General features: G+C 38.4%; 1 protein-coding gene and 1 long non-coding RNA gene across 2 annotated transcripts in view; one reads left to right on the forward strand and one right to left on the reverse strand.

Annotated features, from left to right (window-relative positions):
* Positions 1-21,666, reverse strand: part of LOC134657023 (uncharacterized) — a 129,968-nt gene extending 108,302 nt beyond the window's left edge. Inside the window, exon 1 of the long non-coding RNA XR_010097578.1 lies at positions 21,416-21,666. This is a non-coding gene — a long non-coding RNA (uncharacterized LOC134657023). The remainder of the gene's footprint in view (positions 1-21,415) is intronic.
* Positions 21,667-22,793: 1,127 nt separating this feature from the next.
* Positions 22,794-23,717, forward strand: LOC134657132 (uncharacterized). The gene has a single exon (XM_063512684.1). It carries the CDS (start codon positions 22,794-22,796, stop codon positions 23,715-23,717), a length of 924 nt encoding a protein of 307 aa, XP_063368754.1.
* Positions 23,718-26,722: the final 3,005 nt, after the last annotated feature.

The raw sequence follows: 26,722 nt of genomic DNA on the forward strand, positions 1-26,722 counted from the left end.
CTGTCGGAATTTGACTATATTTTCTGACTTTTGTATTGCTTTAATGCAATGGGTCCCATATAGACATTTGATCCTAAAAACAAACCTGATTGATTGATTTGGTTCCAAAAACTTCACTTTTGACACTGAAAGATCAGCATCGTATCGCCATCATTCAAGTTGATTCAACGCGAGAGGTGACACGAACGATCGACCTCTCTGCCTAAGGCTACGTTGGCGTCGTAGCATTCGTAGTGCATATTCGTAGCGCATGTAATTAAACAGCTTACATTTTCATAATTATCTACGAGAGAAAATAGTTGTGAAATCATTTTTACAGTACATATGGGGCTACTTTTCCGCACTAGTGCGTAAAATAGCACTTTTCGTGCGTATGTCGAAACTTTAAAGTGCCATATGTACTGTAAAACGTTGTTCGATACACGTGCGAATAGGTAATTCGCAACTCGTGTCGATTTAAAACACTCCCTTCGGTCGTGTTTTAATTTTTCGCCACTCATTTCGAACTTCCTCTTTTTCACACTTGTATCGAAAATAACTATTTACGCTACGATTGGCGTAGACTATAGAACCTTGCTGAGTTACAATCATTTATATAAAAAACGCTATCGAAACTTAAATAATATATGGAAATGATGACGTAAATTTTGGTCGTATCTGTCAATACATTTTCACTGGTAGATAAACGATTGTCATTTTGGCTACAGTCCGAGGTATCCATGGCAAAAAATATCGATAGGAATAGCCTCGTGAGATATATTTTTAAAACTTTCATCAAATAAAAGAACGTTCCAAATTCAAAAATAATTGATTCTTCACACCACCTATTCGGAAAAGAGCTTTTTCTTCCCTGCTAGGAGGGATCAAAGTGGCACTTTTCCTCCCTGCTAGGAGGGATCAAAGTAACACTTTTCTGTTCTAGCACACTATTTTTACATTTTATTGCACATTATTTTTTTAGCTTAAATAATCTGTTTAATCATCAGATTGTGTCAACACTAAGTTTTTTTTATTTTCCTGATAGTTGATGTGAAAAGCAGTATGTGTCACACGGTATCAAAATTATTTCGTCTTGGGCGTTAACACTCGAATCCCTCATTACGCTCAGAATTCAATGTACGCCCTTGACGGAAATATATCATTTTGATCCCTTGTAACACAACTACTACTACTATTGTGTAGGAACTGTAGGAGATTTATTCTATAAACACATACAGCCACTGATTAACCGTGCAAGAAAAAATAAAATAATTCTAATTCCAATGTGTTTGGGTTTAAGTTATTCACAACTATTCCAAATTTCAAATTTGCTTCAGTAGTTCTCGAGATATTTAGCAATGTGACAGACGGACGGACGGACAGAGTCGCACCATAAAGGTTCCTTTTGTACCTTTTTGGCACGGAACCCTAAAAAGGTAATCTCTTCTGGCCAGTATTTATAAAAGTATTTTATTAAACCAAGTTTAATTAAGGCTCAGTTAAGGCCATTTAGTTATCTATTAATATCTCCTCATAGCCCCAGGCAAGGCAGTCATTTATTAGTGTCAAAACTTAAACGAAGAATAAACGATTTATCTCCGGACAGCTAAGACAGGTTTCAGTCAGTTTTTTTTTAAGTTAAGCATATTACTAATTTTTTTAAAGTTGAGTAGGTCATTACTCTTGTGAAAAACTGATTTTTATCGCATATTTTTATTATGATCTAATCTACCTAGTCTTTAATTATAAAAAAGGAGGCTGGTTACATTATTTGTTACTTAAAAACTGACAATATGGCCCATTATGGTGAGATTTTATAATTAGTAATAACAGTGTCATTCCGGAATTTGAAGAAATCTACGTTTTAACATTTGAGTATTTTGGGATTAAAGGGGCCCACTGATTAACAGTCTGCCGGACGTTATCGGTCTGTCAGTTAGAATAAAAAGTTGACAGTTCCGAACAACTGACAGGCCGATAACGTCCGGCGGACTGTTAATCAGTGGGCTCCTTTAGACAACATAAATGAGCAGTATGACACATTCGACCATTTTAAGAAGAAAACCATTTGAAAAATGGGCATTTGGGACTTAGAATAAAATACAGACAAAGGCATTATGAAATTGAGGTGCAATAAAACCAAAGCACCCTATTCCGTAGCACTATTATATTACTCCATTCGATTTATAATGTCCTGGTGCCGAGTTCAATGTAATAAACATCTCTTCCGCGTTGAACCCGTATTTCCCCTAATTTTCCGCAAAAGGCAGCTTTTCCGAATAAAAAGAGCTTTCACTTTCAGTTTTCCCGTTTACGCTTCTAACTTATGTCAACCTGGTAGCTTGGTGGAAATACTAAACATCTCTTCCGCGTTGCCATGGCGGAAAGAAGGGGAAGTTCGTTGTGTGCAGGCTCGTTCAACTAAAGGTACAGTCATCACCAATATCTGAGCGGACAAGGTACTCAAAAATATATGTAAATGAACATCTTGATAATATTATTATATGCTTTGTTTAGATGTTTCTGAAAACATTGGCCGCTCCGATATATCATACATCTGATGGTGACTATACATTTCGCACAGGGATTTCATGGTTTCGCGGAAGGGTGTCCAAAGCGGTAAAAATTTAGCTAAAGGCGCCAGGCGCTACAGCCCTTGTTCTAAATGTAACTAGTAGTGAAATGTCTGGATAGACTTTAGGTACATTATTTGACATTTGCAGTCATTAAATTAGCTAAAAGTCTGATTAAGTCACTTTGTCGAAGCATCCGATCTAATTTCCTCAGCGAAGGTAGAGTAATTTAATTTCATAATACTAAATGTAGGTAATATTTCATAATTGAAATATCGTACCTACTGGCTTGCAGCGCTCGGCTCTCAGACGCGGACGGCAGCCATTTTAATAATTGTTACGTAATTATTAGTATTGAATTACAGAATAAAAGCATCAAATTCCTTTAAATTTTATTATAGTAAGATTTAAATCATTAAAGCATTGTGCCGATATTTTAATAAAATAATAATAAAATCATTTATTCCAGACAACATCAATCCATAGGAGTACATTTACGCTAAAAATTTAAAATAAATAAATAAAATTAGGTACATAACATAAAAATACATGACTACACATTAAAATGTTAATGGTATATAAAAAATCATACAAAAATAACTTAAATATATCTAAATATTAAAATATTTTAATCTAAAAGACCTCCGCGAGTTGTACCGGGTGCAAAGGTGCCCATGACACTTGCCGCGTTGCCACGTTGGATAGCGATGGCCAGCCTAATACCATTAACCTTTTGTATAATAAATACATTTGAAATTAAAACATTAAGATTAAATTAACTGAGCTATATGCTACACATTATCACATTTTAAGCATTCATAATTATACAGGTTTCCGGTACCGGTTCTTGTCTCACTCTCACTGGGCGTAAGCGTGTACACCCCACACGCACCCGCACGCCCCCACGAACGTATCCAGGGAACGTATTCCCGGGATAGCGGATGTCATATTTTCGAAATGTTTTTGAAGTGAAAACTTCTTTAACGGCGCTGGGCACTTTTTGAGGTGGGGAAAAAATGATAAACTCAAGACAGCGTAAGGCGATCACGTGACCGTAAGGGGCGTAAGGCGATCACGTGACCGTAAGCCCCGTAAGGTGGCCACTCATAATTTAAATGGCATTTAAATCAATAAAGAAAAACTCAATGTTATTTGACATTTATGTTGCGGACTCCTTTTCAAGACTTTTTACCTATGTTCAAATAATTTGACGTTGTCATGGCAGTATGTAAATAAACATGTCAATGAAAAATTATATTTAATAAATAAATAGAATACCTCCGCTAAACGTATGTATCGTGTTACCGGGCGTCGGTAACAGAGTGAGGTAAGTTTTCACTTCAATCGGCACTCCCGGAGTGCAACCATTGTTGCTTGTTAATAAGTTTTATCTAACCAAATAAAGTTTTACAAAACTAAATGAAGCGCATTTTTAGAAGCAATTTTCAAGCTTTTGTGAAAAAATGGTTACTATACTATATATTAGGGTTCCGCAGCCAAATGGCAAAAAACGGAACCCTTATATATTCGTCATGTCTGTCTGTCTGTCCGTCTGTCCGTCCGTATGTCACAGTCACTTTTCTCCGGAACTATAAGAACTATACTGTTGAAACTTGGTAAGTAGATGTATTCTGTGAACCGCATTAAGATTTTCACACAAAAATAGAAAAAAAACAATAAATTTTTGGGGTTCCCCATACTTAGAACTGAAACTCAAAATTTTTTTTTTCATCAAACCCATACGTGTGGGGTATCTATGGATAGGTCTTCAAAAATGATATTGAGGTTTCTAATATCATTTTTTTCTAAACTGAATAGTTTGCGCGAGAGACACTTCCAAAGTGGTAAAATGTGTCCCCCCCCCCCCTGTAACTTCTAAAATAACAGAATGATAAAACTAAAAAAAATATATGATGTACATTACCATGTAAACTTCCACCGAAAATGGATTTGAACGAGATCTAGTAAGTAGTTTTTTTTAATACGTCATAAATCGCCTAAATACGGAACCCTTCATGGGCGAGTCCGACTCGCACTTGGCCGCTTTTTTAAGGTGAGTGTTCGTTCAAGTCGGTGCAAATAAGCTTAAAGGGGCCCACTGATTAACAGTCCGCCGGACGGTATCGGCCTGGCAGTTAGAACAAAATTTTGACAGTTCCGAACAACTGACAGGCTGATATCGTCCGGCGAACTGGTAATATGTGGGCCCCTTTAGACAGACTCTATTTCAATCAGTCTATAGGTCCTGCCTACCTAGTATACCTACCTACCTATAGTTACTTACTGTTGCAAAGTTTTGCCCCACAAAAGTGTGTGGATGCACCTTAAGCTTTCTTGGCCATCGCTATTCTCGCAATAATTACATCAAATCACGCAGACATTGACTGGATCATCGGTTTCCTGATTCACGTAAATATACCATTTAATAGCTCTCTAACCTGCCAATCTAAATATTTGTGCGAATAGTTTGATGGGCTCTATCATGTCATGCTTTCTTGGCAGCGTGGGAATGTCACGTGCTGTGGCCGTTTCTGGACAGCGTGATACGAATGCCAGGAATCGCGAGTGTATTGTAGTGAAATCTGTATCATGATAGTATCTTAAACTTACGGTAAGGTTAGGATGTCAACTGCAGCTGCATTACTGCTGCACATAGACTAAGAATCTTTGGTCCGTTCAATGACACGGACGTCACACAAAGACACTTTGACTCGAAAATGGAGTAAAACTACCGTATATTTGTGGCAGAGGGGGTAGCGCTACTATGCTCAGTCTGGAGGATGTCTTGTCTGTGCTGCTGCACCTTGAAACCAAAGTGCAGTTTTTGTTTAGCTGCTAGATGATATTATATCTGTGTATATGTTAGATTAGATGAGATGTATTTATTAGATTTCGTACAAATAGTTACCTTTTTCCAATAAATATAAAAGAACAAAGTTATAAGGTCCGATTTTTACTTTGTTATCGTTATTTTTCATCAGATTTCGATAAATTTCGTGAAAAGATAGAGTTCCCCTATTTTATTCTATACATTTAAATAATATGTCTTAAAAAATCTTCCCCTTAGTTACGAAAATGTATGGAATTTTAATTTTTTTTTGTCCCGAATTGGTGTTTATTCCACCTAAAACTAAAAGCTCTTCAAAATTACCAAATTTTATCAGAACCCTGCGAAGAATTGAAAGAATATCGACTAAGTACAAAATAAAATTGCGCCCATGAATCCATAGAATAGACAAACAAAGACTTTAACTTTAAAGTATCATTTTGATCGAATTCAAACAAACACAGATTCAGTTCAACACCCCAGACCCGTCAACTAACTTGAAAAGGGTGCACTCCTTCGGGACCTGGAGACGTTGAACCTGATTAGCATAATGAAACTTCCTTATTTAGTCTGGATTTCTGGAACACAAATAGAACATCGCACATTGGGCTTAATAAGGACAGGAATAATTAGTTTGATGGCTGTGAGTTTGTTTATACTACTTTGGTGGCAAATTACACTACAACTCCAGAGATACCTAGTAGGATTAATCACAGGACATAACACACTAAACAAACACCTACACAATATGGGTAAAACAGACAGCCCCATGTGCAGATCGTGCAAGGAAGAAGAGGAAACAATAAAACACATACTCCTAGACTGCAAACAGGTAGAAGTATCAGGAGCAAATACCTAGTAGGAACTCCGTGCACAATAAGAGCCATTTAGCAACCTTAAAACATAGCTAGGCTCCATGGGGGAGCTGGGGTGGTTACAGTAGCGCTACCTTGTTTCACCCAAAATAGGCACAATGGTTGCAAGAAGCACTAACTAACTAACTCCAGAGGTGTTACATGCACGCACCCTAACACCCCGCACTCTCGTTGAGCTCTAGCAACCTTAATCACACACCGGCAAGTTGTTTGGGCTCTGCTCTATAGTCCGTTTTTTTAGCATTAGAAATAAGGTAAACAATCTTGATGTGTCTTTTAATTGAAAAACACATTTTAAAAATAAGTTACGGTAAATATGTAGCAATTATGAATCTAATACGATATTTTATAGTCTTCTGCTTTCACAAGTAATAGTTATTGATTTTAAAAAAGTGTTTTTCAATTAAAAGACATGTCAAAATCACATACCTACCTTCTTTCAAGTTTTTTATAATGCTAAAAAAAACGAACTATAGGTCTGGAATGACATACGCTGTGCTGTGCCCAAAGAAGTAAGTATATTGCTGTGCCCTACCACACAAAGCGAGATGACATTCACAGTGCCCATACTTCTCTTTTGGACGTAGTTTAAAGACATGCCTACCCGGGTCCGTTGTTTTGTTATGACATGGTTATGACTGCATTTATTTTTTCAAAAAATAACTAAATTCGTAACGCGTCACTTATTCGCGCTAAGTATTAGGATAGAGTGAATATGGCCTAAAACCGTCACCAAACACAAAGAAATGTGTCCAATTTGTATAAAGTTAGGTAAGTCCCCGCAGCCGCCGAGGACTTTAATCTTGAAAGTGGGACAGTGGCGGGACACAGTGTTCGAGCCGATGTGGAGTATGTTTTTGTTTGTTGTTCGAATTATCCGAGAGATGTCGTTGTAACCAACGCAAACTAGATATCGGTTGTATTTGATAAAGCCTATATATCACCAAGGAGTTTACTTTAATCCTCAATCCTCAATCCTCAATCCTCAATCCTCAATCCTCAATCCTCAATCCTCAATCCTCAATCCTCAATCCTCAATCCTCAATCCTCAATCCTCAATCCTCAATCCTCAATCCTCAATCCTCAATCCTCAATCCTCAATCCTCAATCCTCAATCCTCAATCCTCAATCCTCAATAGCTAGATGGATTTTTCGCCCCCAAAAACCCCTATATATATGTAGCAAATTTTAAAGAAATCGTTTGAGCCGTTTCCGGGATCCCCGAAATAAATATAAATAAATAAACAAGAATTGCTCGTTTAGAGGTAAGACAAGAATTGCTCATTTAAAGGTATAAGATAAGGTAATCCTCAATCTTTAAACTGGGGCAGTGGCGGGAAACACAGTGTTCGATCGAGGCGATATGGAGTATGTTATAGTTTGTTGTTTGAATCCAAAAGGATACACTGTTCGGTTTTGGATAAACTTCCTCCACCAAATGCTCCGGCTGAGGAATTTACTCATGTAACGACTTTTTCTCAAATTGTCTCGTCTTGAAAAACGAACTGTACTTATAGTTTTTTAAGGCTGCTTTTCCAATGAGAGGAGACATGCGAGAATGAACCAATAGCATTGGTTTTCTTCTCTGTCCGCTGGATCATAACTAATGGTTATTTCCGCACGTCTCCTCTCATCTCCGCTCATCTGCGTCTCAGTAGAATAGAAAGGCAGCCTAAAAAGTAAACGACGTAATCACTACGCGCATTTGTAAATTTAAAACATTCATAGGTTACGTATCGTTTGCCACCGGGCGAGCTGTATGCTTGTTAGCCATATCGTGGTAAACAGTAAGCAAAACCTGTGAACCTGCTAGTGTTGCAAGGCTTGTTGACCGCAATGTCTGTGTGTAGATGACAAGTAAAACGCGTAAATCTTGCCAGGGTTAATTCAAGGGTCAGAAGAATTGCCTGACTAAGCTGGCGCAAGTAGAGCGAATGTATGATCAAAAGAAATAACACTGCTTTCCAATGATATAAAAAAACACCCTTATTTAATGCAAGACAAAGGTACTAAGTACCTCTTATTTGCCACGATTTTAATGACCAGTCGACGTAAAAGACATGTTAATATTTATCGAATTATAATTATTACAAAGGAGTAAGGTGCAAAGCTGTAGAAATATCTTCGACGTCGACTGTACAAACATATATTTTTAATTAACATATCATCGGTAGTCGATCATTCTTTCGTTTATGGTTCAAACGTTTGATTATCAATGTGCATTTATTCCATTGTGATTTTACAATCTTGAGAAGAACCGTAGGTACCGCCGTGAAAAGAAGAAATGCATTCAAACTTCGACGGCAAATATGGTTCTGAAACAGGCGCCACTGCTGCAAGCCTCCACAAATACCAGGCGCTCATAATTCCACAGGAGGTACCTGCATTCCAACGATCCCATCCTTCCCATCGAATGCCAGCCGGTCAATGAACGGTGGCGAAGACAGAGACGGACACGGGAACCGTCTAGTTGTCTCTATCTTTCCAATCAATAGAGACATCTAATGTTCAGTTCTAATGTGAAGAAATAGAGTTGTAATTTCATTGTTAGTTAAAAAAAGGTTTGTAGTATGGATTTAAAAATGAATGAAAAGCCGTCGATGGAAGGTTTCCAAAAATTTAATTGGATTAATGCTTATGAAGATTTACAGGTAGATTTACAAGGGCGTGAGATTGTAATGAACCGACAAGACATTCGGCGCCAGGTTTTTGTGAACCGGTCTTTTAAAGTGATATATTTGTTTGTAATTTGGTATTTTTATTAAAACCATAAACATAATTAATAACAAACTTAAAATAAAAATTAACCTAAAATTAAAACTACCTACAAAACTAAAACTAATACCTAAAAAATAAATAAAGATAATGTGGTCCGATCCCTGTGGGAGGGTTCCCATAAGGCTGGCTGCGTTCCCCCTTTGGATGGCTATGCCGATCCGTTGGGCGAGGAACGAGCCAGCCCTACGGTCCCCGGTGACCTCGAAGATTTTTTTTGACAGCTGCCGAACTAGTTTATGGGCCCCTGGGCACCACGGTCCCAGAGTTTCTACTGCAAATGCCGCAAATATATGCCGGTCAGTGAGAGCTATATATTTGCGGCATTTTGCCGCCTCAGCAGCTGCGGCCGCCCCGCCCGCTCTCAGTGATGTTGAACCGAGGTGGGACGGTGCCAGGGTGTCCACACACGTTGCGTCCCAAATAAGGGCCCGTCCCACACTCCAGGGCACAAGGGTCATTCCGTCGGGTCTTTTGCCATCGTCACGCGCGAGGCCAGGTGGTTCAAGAATCGCTGGAACGTTGGCGCTGACGAAGGCCCGACGGAGGATGTCGTTAAGGCAGGCATGGCGTGATAGGCGGCCGGCATTCTTAGAACACGATAAACCGTGGTGTCCAAGGCTGTCCACAAAAGTTCCGCAGGGGCAGCGATGGGGTGCGACAATGAGCAATGTACCATAGTTGGAGGAGGGGAGAGCATGTAACCAGGAGCCAGATTCTCTTTCCGAAATAGCCAAAATGCGTGCCCTTTCCTGGCTGGAGAGGCAAGAGTTTAGGATGTGGGAATGTACTTGAGTGCAGATAGGTTGATCCCAGATTCTCTGAACTGATTTATCTATGGGTAGGTCTCTTCCAGGGCAGGCTATTTTCCAGGCGTCTTCGGCCTCAGACAAGTACGCTACCTCGAAACCACAGAGTGATGGCGTAAGGATATTGCCTACGAGGGTGAGCGTACTATGTACTGAGGACAGAAACGCGGGTAAGCCGACACCTGATATTTGACGGATCTCGAGTCCTCCAAATCTAATTGGTAGGGTGGCATGGAGGAATTGGCGATCGTTAATTTTGACATTTAAAAATTTTTCCAGCTGGGTGTGCAGGATTAAGTCTATGGATGCGGTTAAGTTTGGAAACTTCCATAAGGGACTGCAGCGTAGGGAATATGTCAATTTGGGAACGAAAAGGCAGGAACGAAGAATACAGAGTGCCATGTGGGAATTAATTTCGAGGAGTCGGCCCGAGAATTCTGAAAAAATATCAACTTTTGACTTGATGAAATCAGGAAAAGATTCCTCGAAAACAGGTGCACCCAGCAGGCAGAGCGAGTCTTTTTGCATTATTTTAATACCTGGGCAGATGTTTTCAAAATTTTGCTGGATTTGTAGCTTGTCTGAAATGTCTGGGTTGATATAAAGTTCGCACTTGTTTGTGTTCAGTTCTAGTCCTATTGATTTGAATTGGTTGATGATGGATAAAAGATCATTAAGGACGAAATTCGCTTCTCCTCCCAGGCTACCATCGTCGAGGTACCAAACGTTGAATTTGGAATTTAGTGCCGAAATAATGGGATGAATAGCAAGGCTGAAGATGGCCGGTCCTAGAGGGTCACCCTGTTGACAGCCAACGCAGGACAGGATATTGTTTTTTTTGTAGGACAGCTTTGTGGGAGAGCTATAGCACTGCCACATGTATGGATAGATACTAGGACTATGTTTTTGGATTTCTGTCAACAGGGCGCCTCTGTCTACTGAATTGAAAGCATTTTTGACGTCGACTTTGAGCAGTACCTGGCATTCGGGGCTATGCAGGCAAGTTCGACAGGCGTGAACGGCTGCTTCGCAACCACCTTTGCTACCAAATCCGAGTTGGATGGGTTGAAATTTTTTTTCTAGGTCCGAAATGATATATTTACAGCAAATTTTGGAGGTTAGTCTGCGGAGGGTTGAGCCTACGGCGATGGGTCTGATTCCACCATCTTTTTTTTTCAAGGCGCAGAGATTAGCGCCGTAGAGGGTTGGTAAAATAGAAGGGTTAACTTTTCCTGCAAGCATCAAGTTAACGAGACGAGTAATGCTTGCAAGTAAGTGATTACTTTGGCCGCAAGGCATACCTGAAGTTAGGTCTTTTAAATGTTGTGGGGTTATTCCATCCATGTTTGTAATAAAAGTTAATTACTTTTATAAACAAATAGTTAAATTGGGTTTTTAATCACCTACAAGTTTGATTACTACTTATGCCTGGTGGATTTTAGGATTTTTGGGATTCCCTGTAATTGTTCTGAATGTGTACTTATATGTGAAATTGAAAAGGAAAAAGAAATTAGGTAGGTAGTTACTTAGTTTATCAGTGTTTTTAATAATCTTAATCAATTGATTTTAATTTCTTACTGATATACATATTTTTGAATATTTATCGATATATTTATACATATATTTTACAGAGTTTTGCCATGTTAACATTAACTGACATCGAATATATAACCTAACATTTTTTTTATTAATGGTAAATATAAATAAAGGCTACAAGGCCCAATTCCACTTAATACATCATGATAACAATAGGATTAGCGATAAAAAAAGGAAGATGTCAAAACGTTTTTCGGCGTGATGTTTCTTGTCAGTTGCCTAAAATAGGTACCTTTACACGTGCCAACTTTTAGAGGATCGTAAAAAATTTGCAAGCCACTTAAACTCGTATACTTACTACAACTACTACACCTGGCCGTCTATCATGAGTTGCGTTCTCGCGCGCGACTCCATACCAGGGATGTTGCGAACATCCGCATCCGCATCCGCAACCGCGGAACATCCGCATTATTTTCAACATCCGCATCTGCATCCGCATCCGCATAAAATCGATGCGGAGCTTATGCGGATGCGGATGTCGAATAAGTCGGTACAGGAACGTGTTAGCGGCGGCGTAAGTGCTAGATAATTTCGTCATTACCTATAACAAATCGTCTAGATCCAGAAAAGTCGGCGAAGTTACTGTTTATTAAATATAACGCACCTACTATATTCTTGCTCAAATACTAGACGTTTCGTTTATTTAATAAAAAAATACTAAAAATTTAATATTTGACGTTTTCTAAGTACCTAATCTTGACATCCGCATCCGCATCCGCATCCGCGGATGTGAGCCTTTAAATATCCGCATCCGCGGATGTCAAAAAATCTGCATCCGCAACATCCCTGCTCCATACCTACTGGAAGTCGCGCGTCGCGCCAGATGTATGGAGTCGCGCGCCAGAACGGAACTCATACTAGACCGCCTGTTCCCCATAATGTTCTGTAATGTAGTCTCAACTCTCAAGTACTATCGGGTCTTGAGTTGAGAGTTGAGTTGGGACCGATTTGATTCGGGACTTGCTAGCATCATTTGATGATACGAATTATACTATGAATAAGATGCGAAAACAAAAAGTCCAAATTAAAATCTATGTTAAAAAAACATTACCATAATACATTGTAGTAATTAATTTACCTACTTTAAGTTATATTAAGTTACATATTAACCAGAGACTTATGACCCCACAGTCAAACTCATTATTGAGTTTTGCGGGGCTATGATTATAGTTAAGAATATCACTGTACTTTTTATTAAATAATAAAATAAAATAATAATAGTGCATGTGTCAAACTTGACAAGATTAATGATGTAAATTACAAAGAGAAGAATAACCAAAAAAAAAAGAATATTATTCCGTTTTGTAAATTGAAAAGATACCTGCCCAGCGACGTCGTCTTATAATACCTACTTAAGTATAATTGTATTTTAAATTCTCTTTATAAAGAAATACGGTTTATAATGCTCGCATTTGTTTTTACGTCTTGTAAAATGGGATAGAAGCGTGAGAAATTCGGGAAGAAACTTCTTCGACGGTACCAGGGCAGCATGTTGCGGTAGGATAAATCGTTCCCACGGGACCCCTCGTATGACGTGCTCAGTCAGGCATGGTTGATTAAATTTGATGGGTTCATGAAAATGATTTGTGTTGCTGATTGGTGATTGCTCGATAACCGCTGAAACACCTCACCTTACTTGACTAGCGCCGCTTGCACCAACCCACTAGCCCGAGGTTAATTTAATAGGTTAAACCGTTAACCCAGTGTCAAATTGTACTGGTAACCATGGTAACTCCAGGTTTAACCAGTTAACCCCGGGATAGTGAATGGTACATGTGGCGCTTAATGCGTTAACATTTTATAAAGATTTTAAAGTCAAAGTTAATTTCGACGCTCAATGATTATGTGAATTATTTGCAATTTACTAAATCGGTAATTATAATTAAGTACATATATCAATTAAACACACTTTTATCTCTGAAAATATGAAACATGAATGACATTGGTAAATTAAACTATGAACAATGAGTGAAATAATTCGCCACAGTCATTTACGACTTTTACGAGCCTACAGAAAAGGAAGGGAGGGTATTGAACATTGGAAAGGTATCGGCAATCGTCGATAATGGACAACCGTTCGGAAAGTACCAGGCAAACACGACTGGCCAGGAGCATCACCGAACCGATCAATATACCAATATCCCCTATTCGTTCCCTATAGCTTCTCATAGGCGCGATCAGGTGATGCATCCATACTGTTAAACGACGATTCGTACGTAAACCTTATTACATAGATATAAAGTCCACTAAAGCTCAGTTATGTTAGTACAATTATATATGTGGACCGGCGAATTGGGTGAAGGTATTTTGGAGGGAATATAAATAGGTAACTACGTAGGTAAGTTAGGGTCATTTACCTTTTTAAGAATTCACATCTGCTCTCTTTTCTGAATGGGAACAAGATTCGGAACGTATAAGCAATGTTTGGTTCGCGTAAATATTAATATTTATTTAGTCAGTCAGAGTCCTTTATACCGAACATGGTGAAACATATTTGGGACAGGTACTAATGGTACTATTGAGGTCTCATTTTAACATCAGAAGTAATTTCGTACACTCCTATCCTACCTAAACATTTTTTTTGTTTTTCTATTCTCCGAATTCCACGCTCTGTCGTTATATTCTTGCATCTAGGACGATAAAAGGGGGTTTAAATTGTGTAACACAGTTTTCGTGGTTACAAGTATTTACTACCCACTCGACGGGAATTCAAAATTTTATGGGTGAAATTAGGTAAGTACGTTAAGGTTATAAATGAAGAGAGGCATGTAAGAAAATTTCTCATTTTATTATAGGCGGATATCCGTCCATGCTCTGTACTGTAGATAAATACTAATAGAGTTATTCATAAGCGCACTACAAGTCTCTATTAGGTATGGTGAAGGGGGTGAAGTGGGTCTGTCGTGTAAGAGCGCTACCACTATATATCTGTATACTAGCTATTGTCCGCGACTTCGTCTGCGTGGAATTAGTTCCAGCAGTTAGAGTAAGTATAGTGCCTGGATAAAATTTAATGGCAATAATTTTGAGCATAATAATGCTTAACTGCTTTCACCAATTAACAGGCAATTCATTAATTTTCTAATTTCCACTCCCTTTTCATCCTCTTTAGGGATGACTTCCTACATATACCTACCTACCAAATTTCAACTTAATCGGTTCAGCGGTTTAAGCGTGAAGAGGTAACACACAGACCTTTGTAACCTATCTGTTTTGTGTGGTATAAATGGTTTCTTATTCTTATTCAAAGAGACAGACACACTTTCTCATTTATAATAGTTCTCTTCGGCGCCCTCATCTGCGATACATAAAGAAAGGCATTAAAATAAGACTGTGGGTGTATGGAACGAGCTGAAAGTATGCAGTGACTTTATTTAACGTACACTACACATTGTGTAATGAGAGAGGATGCGGGGGATGTGTAGTACACAATTACACATCCCCCGCATCCACTCCCCTGAGACCTGACCAATATTACCATCCTAATTGGCTCAGATTGGCTTAATTCTCATATTTATGGCGTAACAATTGCCATGGCTTTAGGGCGCCGTTTCTGGGCCAGTGATTAACTAATAGACCATTAGCACACTGCTTTCCTAACCTGAATTGAATGTTATAGGATTTAGTACATAGTTTGTGTCAACAGTGGCAGTGTTATTATTATTTATGTAGAGCGCATGTGTATACTCACCCCCGCTATAAGTGTTTTTTTTTCTGTGTGTGTATTGGTATTAACCTTTTCCACGCCGTGTCAAACACAAAAGCTGTCACTCAGACGCCACATCATTGAAGTGTCAAAACTGAAGTTGAACTTTATGTATATGCACGTAGATCGATGTTGCTCTGTGACCGTTTAATCGGTCTTTGGCGTTGAACCTACGGTGCGGATATATCGGTCATTGGCGTCCAAAAGGTTAACGACCGTATGGTCGCTTTGGCATACGAGCTTACGGAAAGAGCTCGTGATTCTGAGTAGAAATAACACAAAAGTGGCAAAAAAGGTCACAATAAATAAAAATGGCAAAAAATAAAAGAAACGCTCATTTGGCGAAACTACTACTAAATAGGTACTAAAACTAAACTAACTAGGTAACAGTAACTAGTGATGGCTCGTGGTGGTGGTATATTATGCGAGTACGAGCGAGACGCATGTATAGAAAACAAGTTACGCACACGCCAGCGAATATATTCGTGTCAAACTGTTGATAGCCGTACTGGTAATGTTTGCCACGACCCGCATGACAGGCAATGTCGAGCGAAAGTTTTAAAATGCGTATCTCGAAGCTAAAAAAAGCTAACTAAAATAATTACTCACAAAGAATGCATGACTCAATAAAACATCTAAAATAGATTTCTACCCACGGGGGTAATGAAATTGATGTACAGGAGAATTTTACACGTCTCTTTGTTTATTATTACTTGTAGCAAGAGACGTGTTTGTATGAGCACTAGGATTTAATATAAACTTGCTGCGGACAGATTTAAAACACTTGTAAGTAGAGATACTGTTTCCATTAGCATCTAGGTATACAACGACAGCGCGGCAGAGAAAAAAATATGATCCTAGGGAAAAATATGAGAGGAATTAAGGGGGAGTTAAGTAAATTGCCCAGATGGGAGACTTGAACCATTTTATTTAAAATAAGTGCCTAAATCTAATCTGAGGGCACGGCCGTGCCCCCGCCAAGACGAGACAAAGGGCAGAAGGCAGTGCATAATCTTTTCTCGGCACGTTTCGTCGTATTTTCGAACCCCCGCCGTAGTTTCGGCTTGGATACTGCTAGAGAGCTGAAAATTTTTGTATACCATTATTTATTTTATCAGCACTCCAATTTCACCTAACGAATATTGTATATCTATCTGGACATGTACCTATGCAAAAAGTGCATATTTTAATTTTGAGACTTTTCTTTATACCCTCCTGAGTCCCTGAGGCCTTTAAGGATTTAATCCAAATCGAATTTTGGATTAAAACACTGACTTAATATAAAAGAAATAGACACACAAAGCAGAACAAAAACGTCAAGAAATGTGGATCCCAATGACGTTTCGCACCATTTGCATTGATGATAAAAACGCTTACGTAAATTTTGAGTCAAGATAAATGTTTCGTACAGAAAAGAGCTTAATGTCGTAAGCATTAAGTGTCAGATTTGCAAACATAAGTACCAACACTGTTAAAAAAATTTAGTCCGATGGCACTAAACGTAACGTATTTACGTCAAACAACGTCAAACGAGAATAATGAACGAATGGAGTCACTTTGGTACACTTTAATATGTATAGTAATACATATTAAAGTGTACCAAAGTATATCCGTATGTGCGGGTGTAAATTTGTTTTATTTCCTGTACTACTGTACAGGAAAACCAATTGAAGTAATAAATAAAACAAATTTAATTTAATCGGGAGCTCAAATAAAATTAATTCGTGGTTCAAATTCAAACAAATTAAATTTTTAATTCGTAAGTATACGTCTTTAAATACTAATTTCCTTGAAATAAATTCTACTTATTAAATAACTGTGTATTTAAGATCTACATTTACTCATAGCACGGATGCACGGGGAAATTTAGATACTGATTGGATTTTTTTTTATAAAGTCTACCTATACTTCCTGTGGTTACTACTTACTTACTAAAATCCTGTGGTTGTCACTGTGTTCCGACAGGTTTAGCATTTACAGTTAGTCGATTTAAGCCCTTATTGGTGGTGTATATGTCGGAAACAGGGAAATGGACCGAACACACAAGTGCCGTTTTGCCTTGTTTAAAACTGCATCACCCCTATCTCTTGCTATAATTAAATAGCAGTCCACTTTGCACGTCGCATAGGTTTTCTTGGAAATCTTCAATTTAAACATAATATTATTATTATTTCTTATGAATTCCATATAAAAATAAAAATAAATATTGACCTCACATCGACTCATTAGAATTTTGTTCCTTGACATCCCTTCTTTGGTACTAACAAATTAATTTATTCAAAACCATAAAATTACCACCAGATTACATAAATTATGTAATGCTATCCAAAGAACTAACCGAAAGAAATACATTCCATCCTTTTTCCTTGCTTTATCATTGTTATTTTTACATATTTTAACGGCACATTTCGTAATTGTTGACAACTTCACATTTGAGCGTTTCAAACAAGACTAAACGAAAAAGTAATGCATGATCTGTTTTGACATCACTTTTGTGGGGCCATTTTTGGCGGCTGATTGGGTATCCAGTTCTTTATACTATATCAATGGATTAAAATAAAATAGGTACAAGGTTCCAAATTCAAAACAGCAAAAATGACAAGCGGGACTCAGGAGGATACATATAATGGTTCAAGTCTCCCGGGCTCTCCCTACCGTCAGCGATGCTGCAAGTACATCCCCAGTCTTTAAAATGGAAGTAACTTTAGTTAACATTTATAAGCATCATGTTTAGTGAATCTGTAAATAGCACTCAAAAATTAAGGAATGTTAAGGATTGGTGGCCTAGAGTCGTGGAATTTCCAAAACAGCGCGGGTTCAAACCACGGCACTTGTACGAAGTATCATTGAAAGTCAAATATTACAATCGCTTTTCGTTCAAGGTAAACATCGTGAGGAAACCGGACTAGTTCCAATAAGTTCTAGTTTCCACTCTGGAAGATCAGAAGGCAGCAGTTGCTCCCGTGAGACCAGAACAATATTACAATCATAATTGGCACCGATTGCCTTAATTCCCATATTTATATAGCGTAACAATAGGTTTTGGGTTCCGTTTTTAGGGCAGCGATGAAATAATAGTCCATTAGCACACTGCTTTCGTAACCTAAATTGAATGTTATAGGATTTAGGATATATGCCTGGCGAACCTGTTTAAAATGTATCCTAATTTTAAATTTTAAGTCTTTCGTCTTAACCTCAATTTTAATTTTAAACGTTTTCCAATTTTAATTCGACATGTAAATAAGCTTTGTTTTAATTTTCGATATATAATTTTAAGTTTAAGTGTGAGTGTATAATATATTTGACATGTAAATTGGCTTTATGAATAAACGAGTATGAGTATGAGTATGAACTAATAGGTTATCGATTTCCATAGAGTTATTAATTGTACTTACATGTAAGTAAATTCTAAAGGGGCTTACTGATTATCAGTCCGCCGGACAATATCGGCCTGTCAGTTGTTCGGAACTGTCACCCTTTGCGTTTAACTGACAGGCCGATATCGTCCGGCGGTCTGGTAATCAGTGGGCCCCCTAAGAAAATGATCTTTAGTTTGAAAGCTGAAATAGATGGCGCTGTACTGCCTCACATGTTTTCTGGTCACTGGAGTGTCAGAATACCATCTATATCAGTCGTCAAAGCAGATTAAGAAGAAAAGTTGATGTTAGAGTCTGTGCGGAAAAAGAAGAGTCGTGGAATGTATGGGGCCCAATACATTCCACGACTCTTCTCTTTCCGCACAGACTCTAACGACGATGTGTTGTTTATTATTAGCAAGATACAAATTATAATAGCTCTGATAAAAGATGATTATTGTATAAATTGAATTAATGACTCGGATTCATTAAATTTTAAACCAGTTGAATCTAGTTCATTAAAAAGGCATTGTCGGAATAAGAAAATTATGTCTAAGACTCTGGTCAAGTGCATCGTAACATACTTTCTGAGGGTTCGGTATGTCCATACCTGTGTTAATACACTGCAAATAGTAGATTGTTAACCAAGGGATGAAAGGCATTTATTTCTGCCGAGGTAGTTTGGTGCTCGAACGCAGTGAGACGCAGACGAGTTAAAAACTCTACTTTTAATTTCGAATACGAGGAAAGTAAAATGCATGTATTTTTTAGGGTTCCGTAGCCAAATGGCAAAAAACGGAACCCTTATAGATTCGTCATGTCTGTCTGTCTGTCTGTCTGTCCGTCCGTCTGTCCGTCTGTCTGTCCGTCCGTATGTCACTGCCACTTTTTTCCGAAACTATAAGAACTATACTGTTGAAACTTGGTAAGTACAGTGCCAGCCACTTGAATAGCCTCACTCACCAAAATTAATATTTCTCATAGTAATATAAAAAGGAGATATACATTAAACATTAAATATGAATTAAAACAAGAAGCCTTGTAGTAGTAAATAAAATATTTATTGTTATATAATCAAAGTTTTAAGAAATAACGTCAAACAAATAATTGACCCTTCCACTTGAATAGCCTCACATGCTAAAAGATACTGTTTAGTTATTAAAACTCTTTCGTTTAAGATTTCGTATACCTTCCATTAGACCTTATTAATTCGAAAATACGTTTAGGTAGTGATTCATATAAAGAATGTATGTCATTAACGTCCACAGAATCCCAAACAGTGTAAATAGCTTGAATCAGTTCTTCTTTATTACTAAACTGTCTTCCGTTGTAATAAACTTGCCGAGAAAGCCAACCCCAGGCATTTTCCATGATGTTCAGATCAGGGGACAGGATGGCCAATCTAGAACTTCAATCTGGTTTTCTTCAAACCACTTTGTAACTATGGCTGACGTGTGTATGGGAGCATTATCATGCTGAAAAAACATTTTTTTTCTACCTATTACTTTACTGATCTTACTTTTTGTTTCTTTTAATAAATTTAAATACTTTTCAGCATTTAGTCTTCCGTCTACCACAATTAAATCAACAGTACCATAGTAAGAAATTGCTCCCCAAACCATCACCGATCCGAGAGTTGAATGATATGGTATGATAGGTCATGAAAATAATATTTAAATCCATCTGGACCATCTAGATTAAACTTTTTCTCATAACTAAAAATCACATTTCGCCACTCGGTTTTCCAGCACATGTACTTTTTAGCAAAAGACAATCGACCCGCCACATGTTGTTCGCGCAAAGGAGGTTTACTCATGATTTTTTTTCGTTTGAGGTGGGATGATGTTCTAATAATCCGTCGAACTGTAGAGAGAGATGCTCTAGTATTTATTTCACTAGCTATTTGCCTGGCGGTCTTGGTGGAATTTGGAGCAGTGCGTAAAATAAGTCGACGTTCACGATCCGTAGTGGCAAATTTCGTGCGTCCTTTATACTGGTGGCCGTAATTTTCCTTATTTTTAACATAATTATTAATAACTTTAGGGCTGCGACCTATTTTTTTAGCTATCTCACGATGGGATAATTTTAGAGTTAAATAAAAATTAACCTTTTCAATTTCTAAACTTGTAAGTTTTTACCACGTCCCATAGTCACAAAAACACTGTGTTTATCGCGTTACTGCAGGTACTTAATATAATGCCATCTGTATTAAGTCTAATCATAATAAAATAAATTTGAAAGCGAAACTTAAATGCACGGTTTGGGCGATTATGTTACACTGAGGCTATTCATGTGGACGTCCCGTATTAGCTCTTGCGTCCACAACGTTTTGCGCGCAGACAAGTTCGTACTTGTTAATGTGTCGTTCGATAAACGTCAGGGCGTACAATTCAAATTTAAGATATATTGATAAAAATAATCAAGTATAATTATAATACTCACAATATATAGGTGAGGCTATTTAAGTGGTCGGCACTGTAGATGTACTATAAACCGCATTCAGATTTTCACACAAAAATAGAAAAAAAAAACAATAGATTTTGGGGGTTCCCCATACTGTGAACTGAAACTCAAAAAAATTTTTTTCATCAAACCCATATGTAAATAAACTGCAAGTCTTCATCAACAAGTCCCTCAGGTCGATCCTTCGCGTTTTCTGGCCAAAAACGATTCGGAATGAAGACCTGGAGTATATGCCGGCAAACACCCATTGGCGAAGAAATCGCGACACGGAAATGGAGATGGATAGGACATACGATTCGAAGAGGGGAAATGAATAACGCAACCATCGCTTTCGGGTGGAAACCGCCGGACAAAAGGAGCCGTGAACCCGGGCGTCCTGTACACTCTTGGCAACGGTCCGTCGCAAATGAGCTACGAGCGGTCGGGTTGAGCTGGACAACAACAACAACAACAAACCCATATGTGTGGGGTATCTATGGATAGGTCTTCAAAAATGATATTGAGGTTTCTAATATCATTTTTTTCTAAAATGAATAGTTTGCGCGAGAGACACTTCCAAAGTGGTAAAATATGTCCCCCCCCCCTGTAACTTCTAAAATAAGAGAATGATAAAACTAAAAAAAATATATGATGTACATTACCATGCAAACTTCCACCGAAAATTGGTTTGAACGAGATCTAGTAAGTAGTTTTTTTTTGAATACGTCATAAATCCCCTGAATACGGAACCCTTCATGAGCGAGTCCGACTCGCACTTGGCCGCTTTTTTTTTTTAAACATGACTAAGTATACATTTTTATAATATTTCTTGACGGTACTTTCAATTAACAATCAAGGCAAAAGTACGTATCGTTATTTATAGAATGGGGAGTCAAATATCAGAATGGAAATTGTATAAGAAATCCATTAAACCCAAATTTCAATTTATTATCGTAAAAAACTTAAAAAAAACGTACTTGGAATGTACAATGCTCTAGTGCAGAAACGTATCATTTTCTGCACACCTTTTAGAACAACAATTTCTTTAAGCATGATAAATGAAAAAAATACTAAATTAAGTTTTCTTTACATGATGGTCCCTTTTTATTATGGATGGTCTACTCGATTAAAATCAAGATGTGCTAATGTACTTACAAGAATATGCAACGTCGTTAAAGAACAAATTAAGTGATAAATAGCATATTAAGTATTTGTTTACTTAAATACTCGATGTAGTATTAATAATTGCACAGGTTCGTTATTATTACACTATTCTATATTTCGAAATAATCTAAAAAACGAAGTATAAATTGCTTCGAAGTTTTTAAATCAATCATTACATCTTCTACTTGTGTCTACGAACTACATAATCATGGTAAAACTTTCTTTTTTAATCAAACTTTTTTTCTTAAATCAAAGTTTTAATTTAGTTTCAGATACTGGATTACTTCTTCTTCTTACGTTTAACTTTGGTTGTTTTATATTTCGTAAATTTAAAAAGTATGTCACAATGTCAAACCTCGAGACTCCCGAGATACAATACTGTATTTTCTTTAATTTGAAATATTTGCCGAATGTTTTTGGCATATTTGGATACAATTTAGAAAAGTTACCTAGTTCTAGTAGGTATTTTACATACAGTTCGGGACTAATTGTGATTTCGTATTTATTACGCCCAGAATAAGCTCTTCAAACCAGCCAAATTCTATCCAAATGTGTACAAAAAAATTTAATCGGCTGTTTTTCTAAATTGTTTCAGGTTTCAAAGACCGTGATACTGTTTATATTTGCGGCGACCGTCGTATCTGGCCGTGTAATACACAGGCCAAAGTCTCACCCACACCAGAAGATCCTCATGCCTGCTTGGCCAGGCAGCCCGGACCACTATCCTCTACACATCGCTCCTGCTTACATTCAACCAGCCGTGAAATGTGATGACACACAACCCGAAATTGGGCCATTGCCAATAGCTGATAACCCTCTAGTTGTTCCTGAAGCCCCAGTTTTGGCAGCGGTTCCGATTCCCCAGTTCCCAGCACCTGTGATTGTTGGAACACATTCACTCATCGCCGAACCATGCGAGCCCGCTTTAGGACCAGAAACGACAGCTATGGACATTCCTGCAGCGAACGCACTTCCAGTCATAATGCCTCTTTACCCCGAAATTCCCCAACCTGAACCTTGTTTGGATGAAGTAGTTGCGATCCCGCAACAGCCTATGGTAGTACCACAGCCCCCTGAACTACTAGCATTCGTGATGCCTGAACTCCCAGCGATTGAAGTACCCATGCCTGAACCGTGTCTTGAAGACCAGCTAATCCCTGTTCCGGAGTATGTACCACCACCAATGCCACTGCCGGTAGTTGAACCCGTTTTCGAACCTGAAATACCTGTTCTGAACATTCCTGTAGCACCAGCATTACCCTCACTAGAAATGCCCGTCTTGCCTGAGATCGTAGAACCTGAACCCTGTGTACACGAAGAAATTATTCAAGAAATTCAGCCAATAATACCACAAGCGCCTGAATTGCCAGCTTTTGTGATTCCTGAGTTGCCTGCCAGAGTTGAAGTTCCTCTGCCTGAGGCACCTACACCAAAGTATATTCCACTGCCAATTCCGATTGAAGAGCCGACCATAGCCGCTATACCAGAACCTGTAATACCAGAACTGCCCACAGTCGCAATGCCTGTTTTACCAAAGATCGTGGCACTCCCAGAACCATGCCTTGACGAAATAGTGGTCCCTGAAGTCAATTACCTGCCCATCGAAGTTCCATAACCCCCTGAATTACCAGCATTGGTAATGCCCGAATTACCAGTCAAGATAGAATCTCCTATACCCAAGCCGATTCCCATGCCACCTGTACCTGAGTATATTCCACTGCCAGCCCCTATGCCCCTGCCTATTGGAGTGATCCCTGAAGTTAGCTACCAGCCTATGGTGACTCCACAAGCGCCTAAATTACCAATTTTCGTTGTGCCTGAGCTTCCCGCAAGAGAGCCCATGATTGCACCCTGTCCTGAAGATGTTCCTATTGCAATTCCGGACCACGTTCAACCCTTACCACTTATACCTATCCCTGAGCTATCTACAGTGCCTTTACCCAATCCAGTACGTGTAGAAATCTCTTCTTCCATAATCAAACCTGAAGATCCTTGCATTGCAGAGTTGCTGGTTGTTCCTCAGTCGCCAAAGTTACCTGAGCCGATAATACCAGCACATCCTGAGCCTGCTGTTGATCCCTGTGATCCTTCTACCAAGCCAGCAATGATGGCTTTCCCGCCATATTTCATAAACCATCCATCTTATATGCCGAACGGTTTCTATGCCGACAGGGATAACTTAATTGGAATGAGAGCAATTCCTTATGTGCGTCACCTTTAAAGATATATGACCTCCCAGTTTTGAATAAATGAATAGACATAATCGATTTTGGTTTACTTATATGAGGTGCTCAAAAATATCTGAACACGCACTCTAACGCCTTAAAAAAAAGCGCTGGTGGCCTAGCGGTATGAGCGTGTGACTTGCAATCCGGAGGTCGCGGGTTCGAACCCCGGCTCGTACCAATGAGTTTTTCGGAACTGATGTACGAAATATCATTTGATATTTACCAGTCGCTTTTCGGTGAAGGAAAACATCGTGAGAAAACCAGACTAATACTGGCCTAGTTTACCCTCTAGGTTGGAAGGTCAGATGGCAGTCGCTTTCGTAAAAACTAGTGCCCACGCCAATTACTGGGATTAGTTGCCAAGCGGACCCCAGGCAAACGATATACGTAATTATAAAATTGGTTTAAATAAGACAACATGATTTTGACGTATTGCATCCATCGTCCGCCCATTAATGATGATGACCAGGGGTCGGACAAAAAGTGCGGATGACGTCAAACCACTTATAGGATGACTTCAAATAGTATTTTTGATTTACATAAACAATTATCACTTATCATTTATCAACCTCTTTATTAAACGATATCGCCACTTGAAATGAGTAAGTACGTTTTTGACTGACACATTGTCAATCAGATGAACAATAAATTGACTTCGTTATTGTATCTTCACGATTATATTTAGCTAAAATTTATATTTACTAATGTATAAAAAAACGCTCTAAAATGTCATGTTAATTCCATGGATTTATTTAAGATTATTTTGTTACTTCATTAATACTACTTTGCTACTATATGTCACACGGAAATTTAAATACAAACTCAAACATCATCCTGTGTGCAAGATTACGTCATTTTTACGTCATCCGCACTTTTTGTCCGACCCCTGATGATGACGTACTCTAACGCCTTGACAAGAGGCGTGTTCTGATATTTGTGAGCATCTTGGCTGCTTCCGATACCTATATGTGATGGCGGCTGTACCCAAGTATAACTTTTATGCAGAATCTCCAAAGAGTTTGCCCAAAATATTCATTCGTCATATCATGTACAGCCACGAGCAATGAAAACGTGACCGTTTTCATTTCATTACACTAGCCGCTAGATTACAACCCAAAACCGGACTAACCTATTAATAGAGATCAGGCGGTCTAGCATGAGTTGCGTTCTCGCGCGCGACTCCATACATCTTGCGCGACTTCAAGTATGGAGTCGCGCGCGAGAACGCAACTCATGCTAGACCGACAGGCGTTGTTCTTGAAACCGGGAAAGTCAACTAACCGGCCAAAATAGCGCAATGGAAACGCTGCCAAAGACAACAACACCGAAGCGGCCATATATGTCCGGGAACTGTAAATACTCTGCTTTTATCACCCACTATATTACTGAGCTAGTTCACTATTGTCTACACTACAGACTGATCATTCGTAAACCTTATTCCAAAGACATAAGGATCACTAATATTCAGTACAGTCGCCATCTGATACATATCGGAGCGGCTGAGGTGCTCACAAATATCTTTACACGCACTCTAGCGCCTTGGCAAAAAAGGCGCGTTAAGATGTTTCTGAGCACCTTAGCCGCCTATATTATATTATACCTATCTGGGAGCCTAGACGAGATGACTCGTACATCGAAAAAGGAATACCTACGGAAAAAGAGTCTGGCAATGTATGTTACCCGATACATTAAACTCATGGCCTAACGATGTATATCAAAATATACTTAATAATACACATAAGACCAAAACAATAATAAAAAAATATGTTGTTATCAAGTACAGGTGCGCGCCCGAGTTGTTTATCAGCAACTCAGGTTAGCTGTTATTATTTAGAATATCTGGGAGACCGAGCTTTGCTCGGAAAACATATAATAAGTTTTAGGCAAAAATTTCAATTTTGGTACAAGCTTTTATCGCTGACTGTACTTTTCTTACGACAGGCAACTAATACTCATCGAGACAATTCTAAAAACCCCTAACACAATTAGGTTGCGTTGTTTCATCACAGAGTTCCTATGGCCACCTCCTGTCTCCATCATCAGATCAGCTCGATGGTACCATAATATTGCAATGTCACCCGACTTACATGTGTATGCAAAATTTCAGCTCAATCGGAAACCGGGAAGTGGATCAAATTTAACTTGCAAGATTCCATTACATAGTTAATTAGGTACATACAGGTAGACCTAATAAAAGCTTGTTAAAAACTCAAAAATTTGCGTTTTGCTAGAGATAAAACCTAGCTAGATCGATTTTTCACCCCCGAAAACCCCCATATAGCAAATTTCATCGAAATCGTTAGAGCCGTTCCCGAGATCCCCGAAATATATATATATACTTACATATAAATATATAAATATACAAGAATTGCTCGTTTAAAGGTATTAGATA

Source organism: Cydia amplana, chromosome 19 (assembly GCF_948474715.1).
Source record: "Cydia amplana chromosome 19, ilCydAmpl1.1, whole genome shotgun sequence".
Taxonomy (NCBI): domain Eukaryota; kingdom Metazoa; phylum Arthropoda; class Insecta; order Lepidoptera; family Tortricidae; genus Cydia; species Cydia amplana.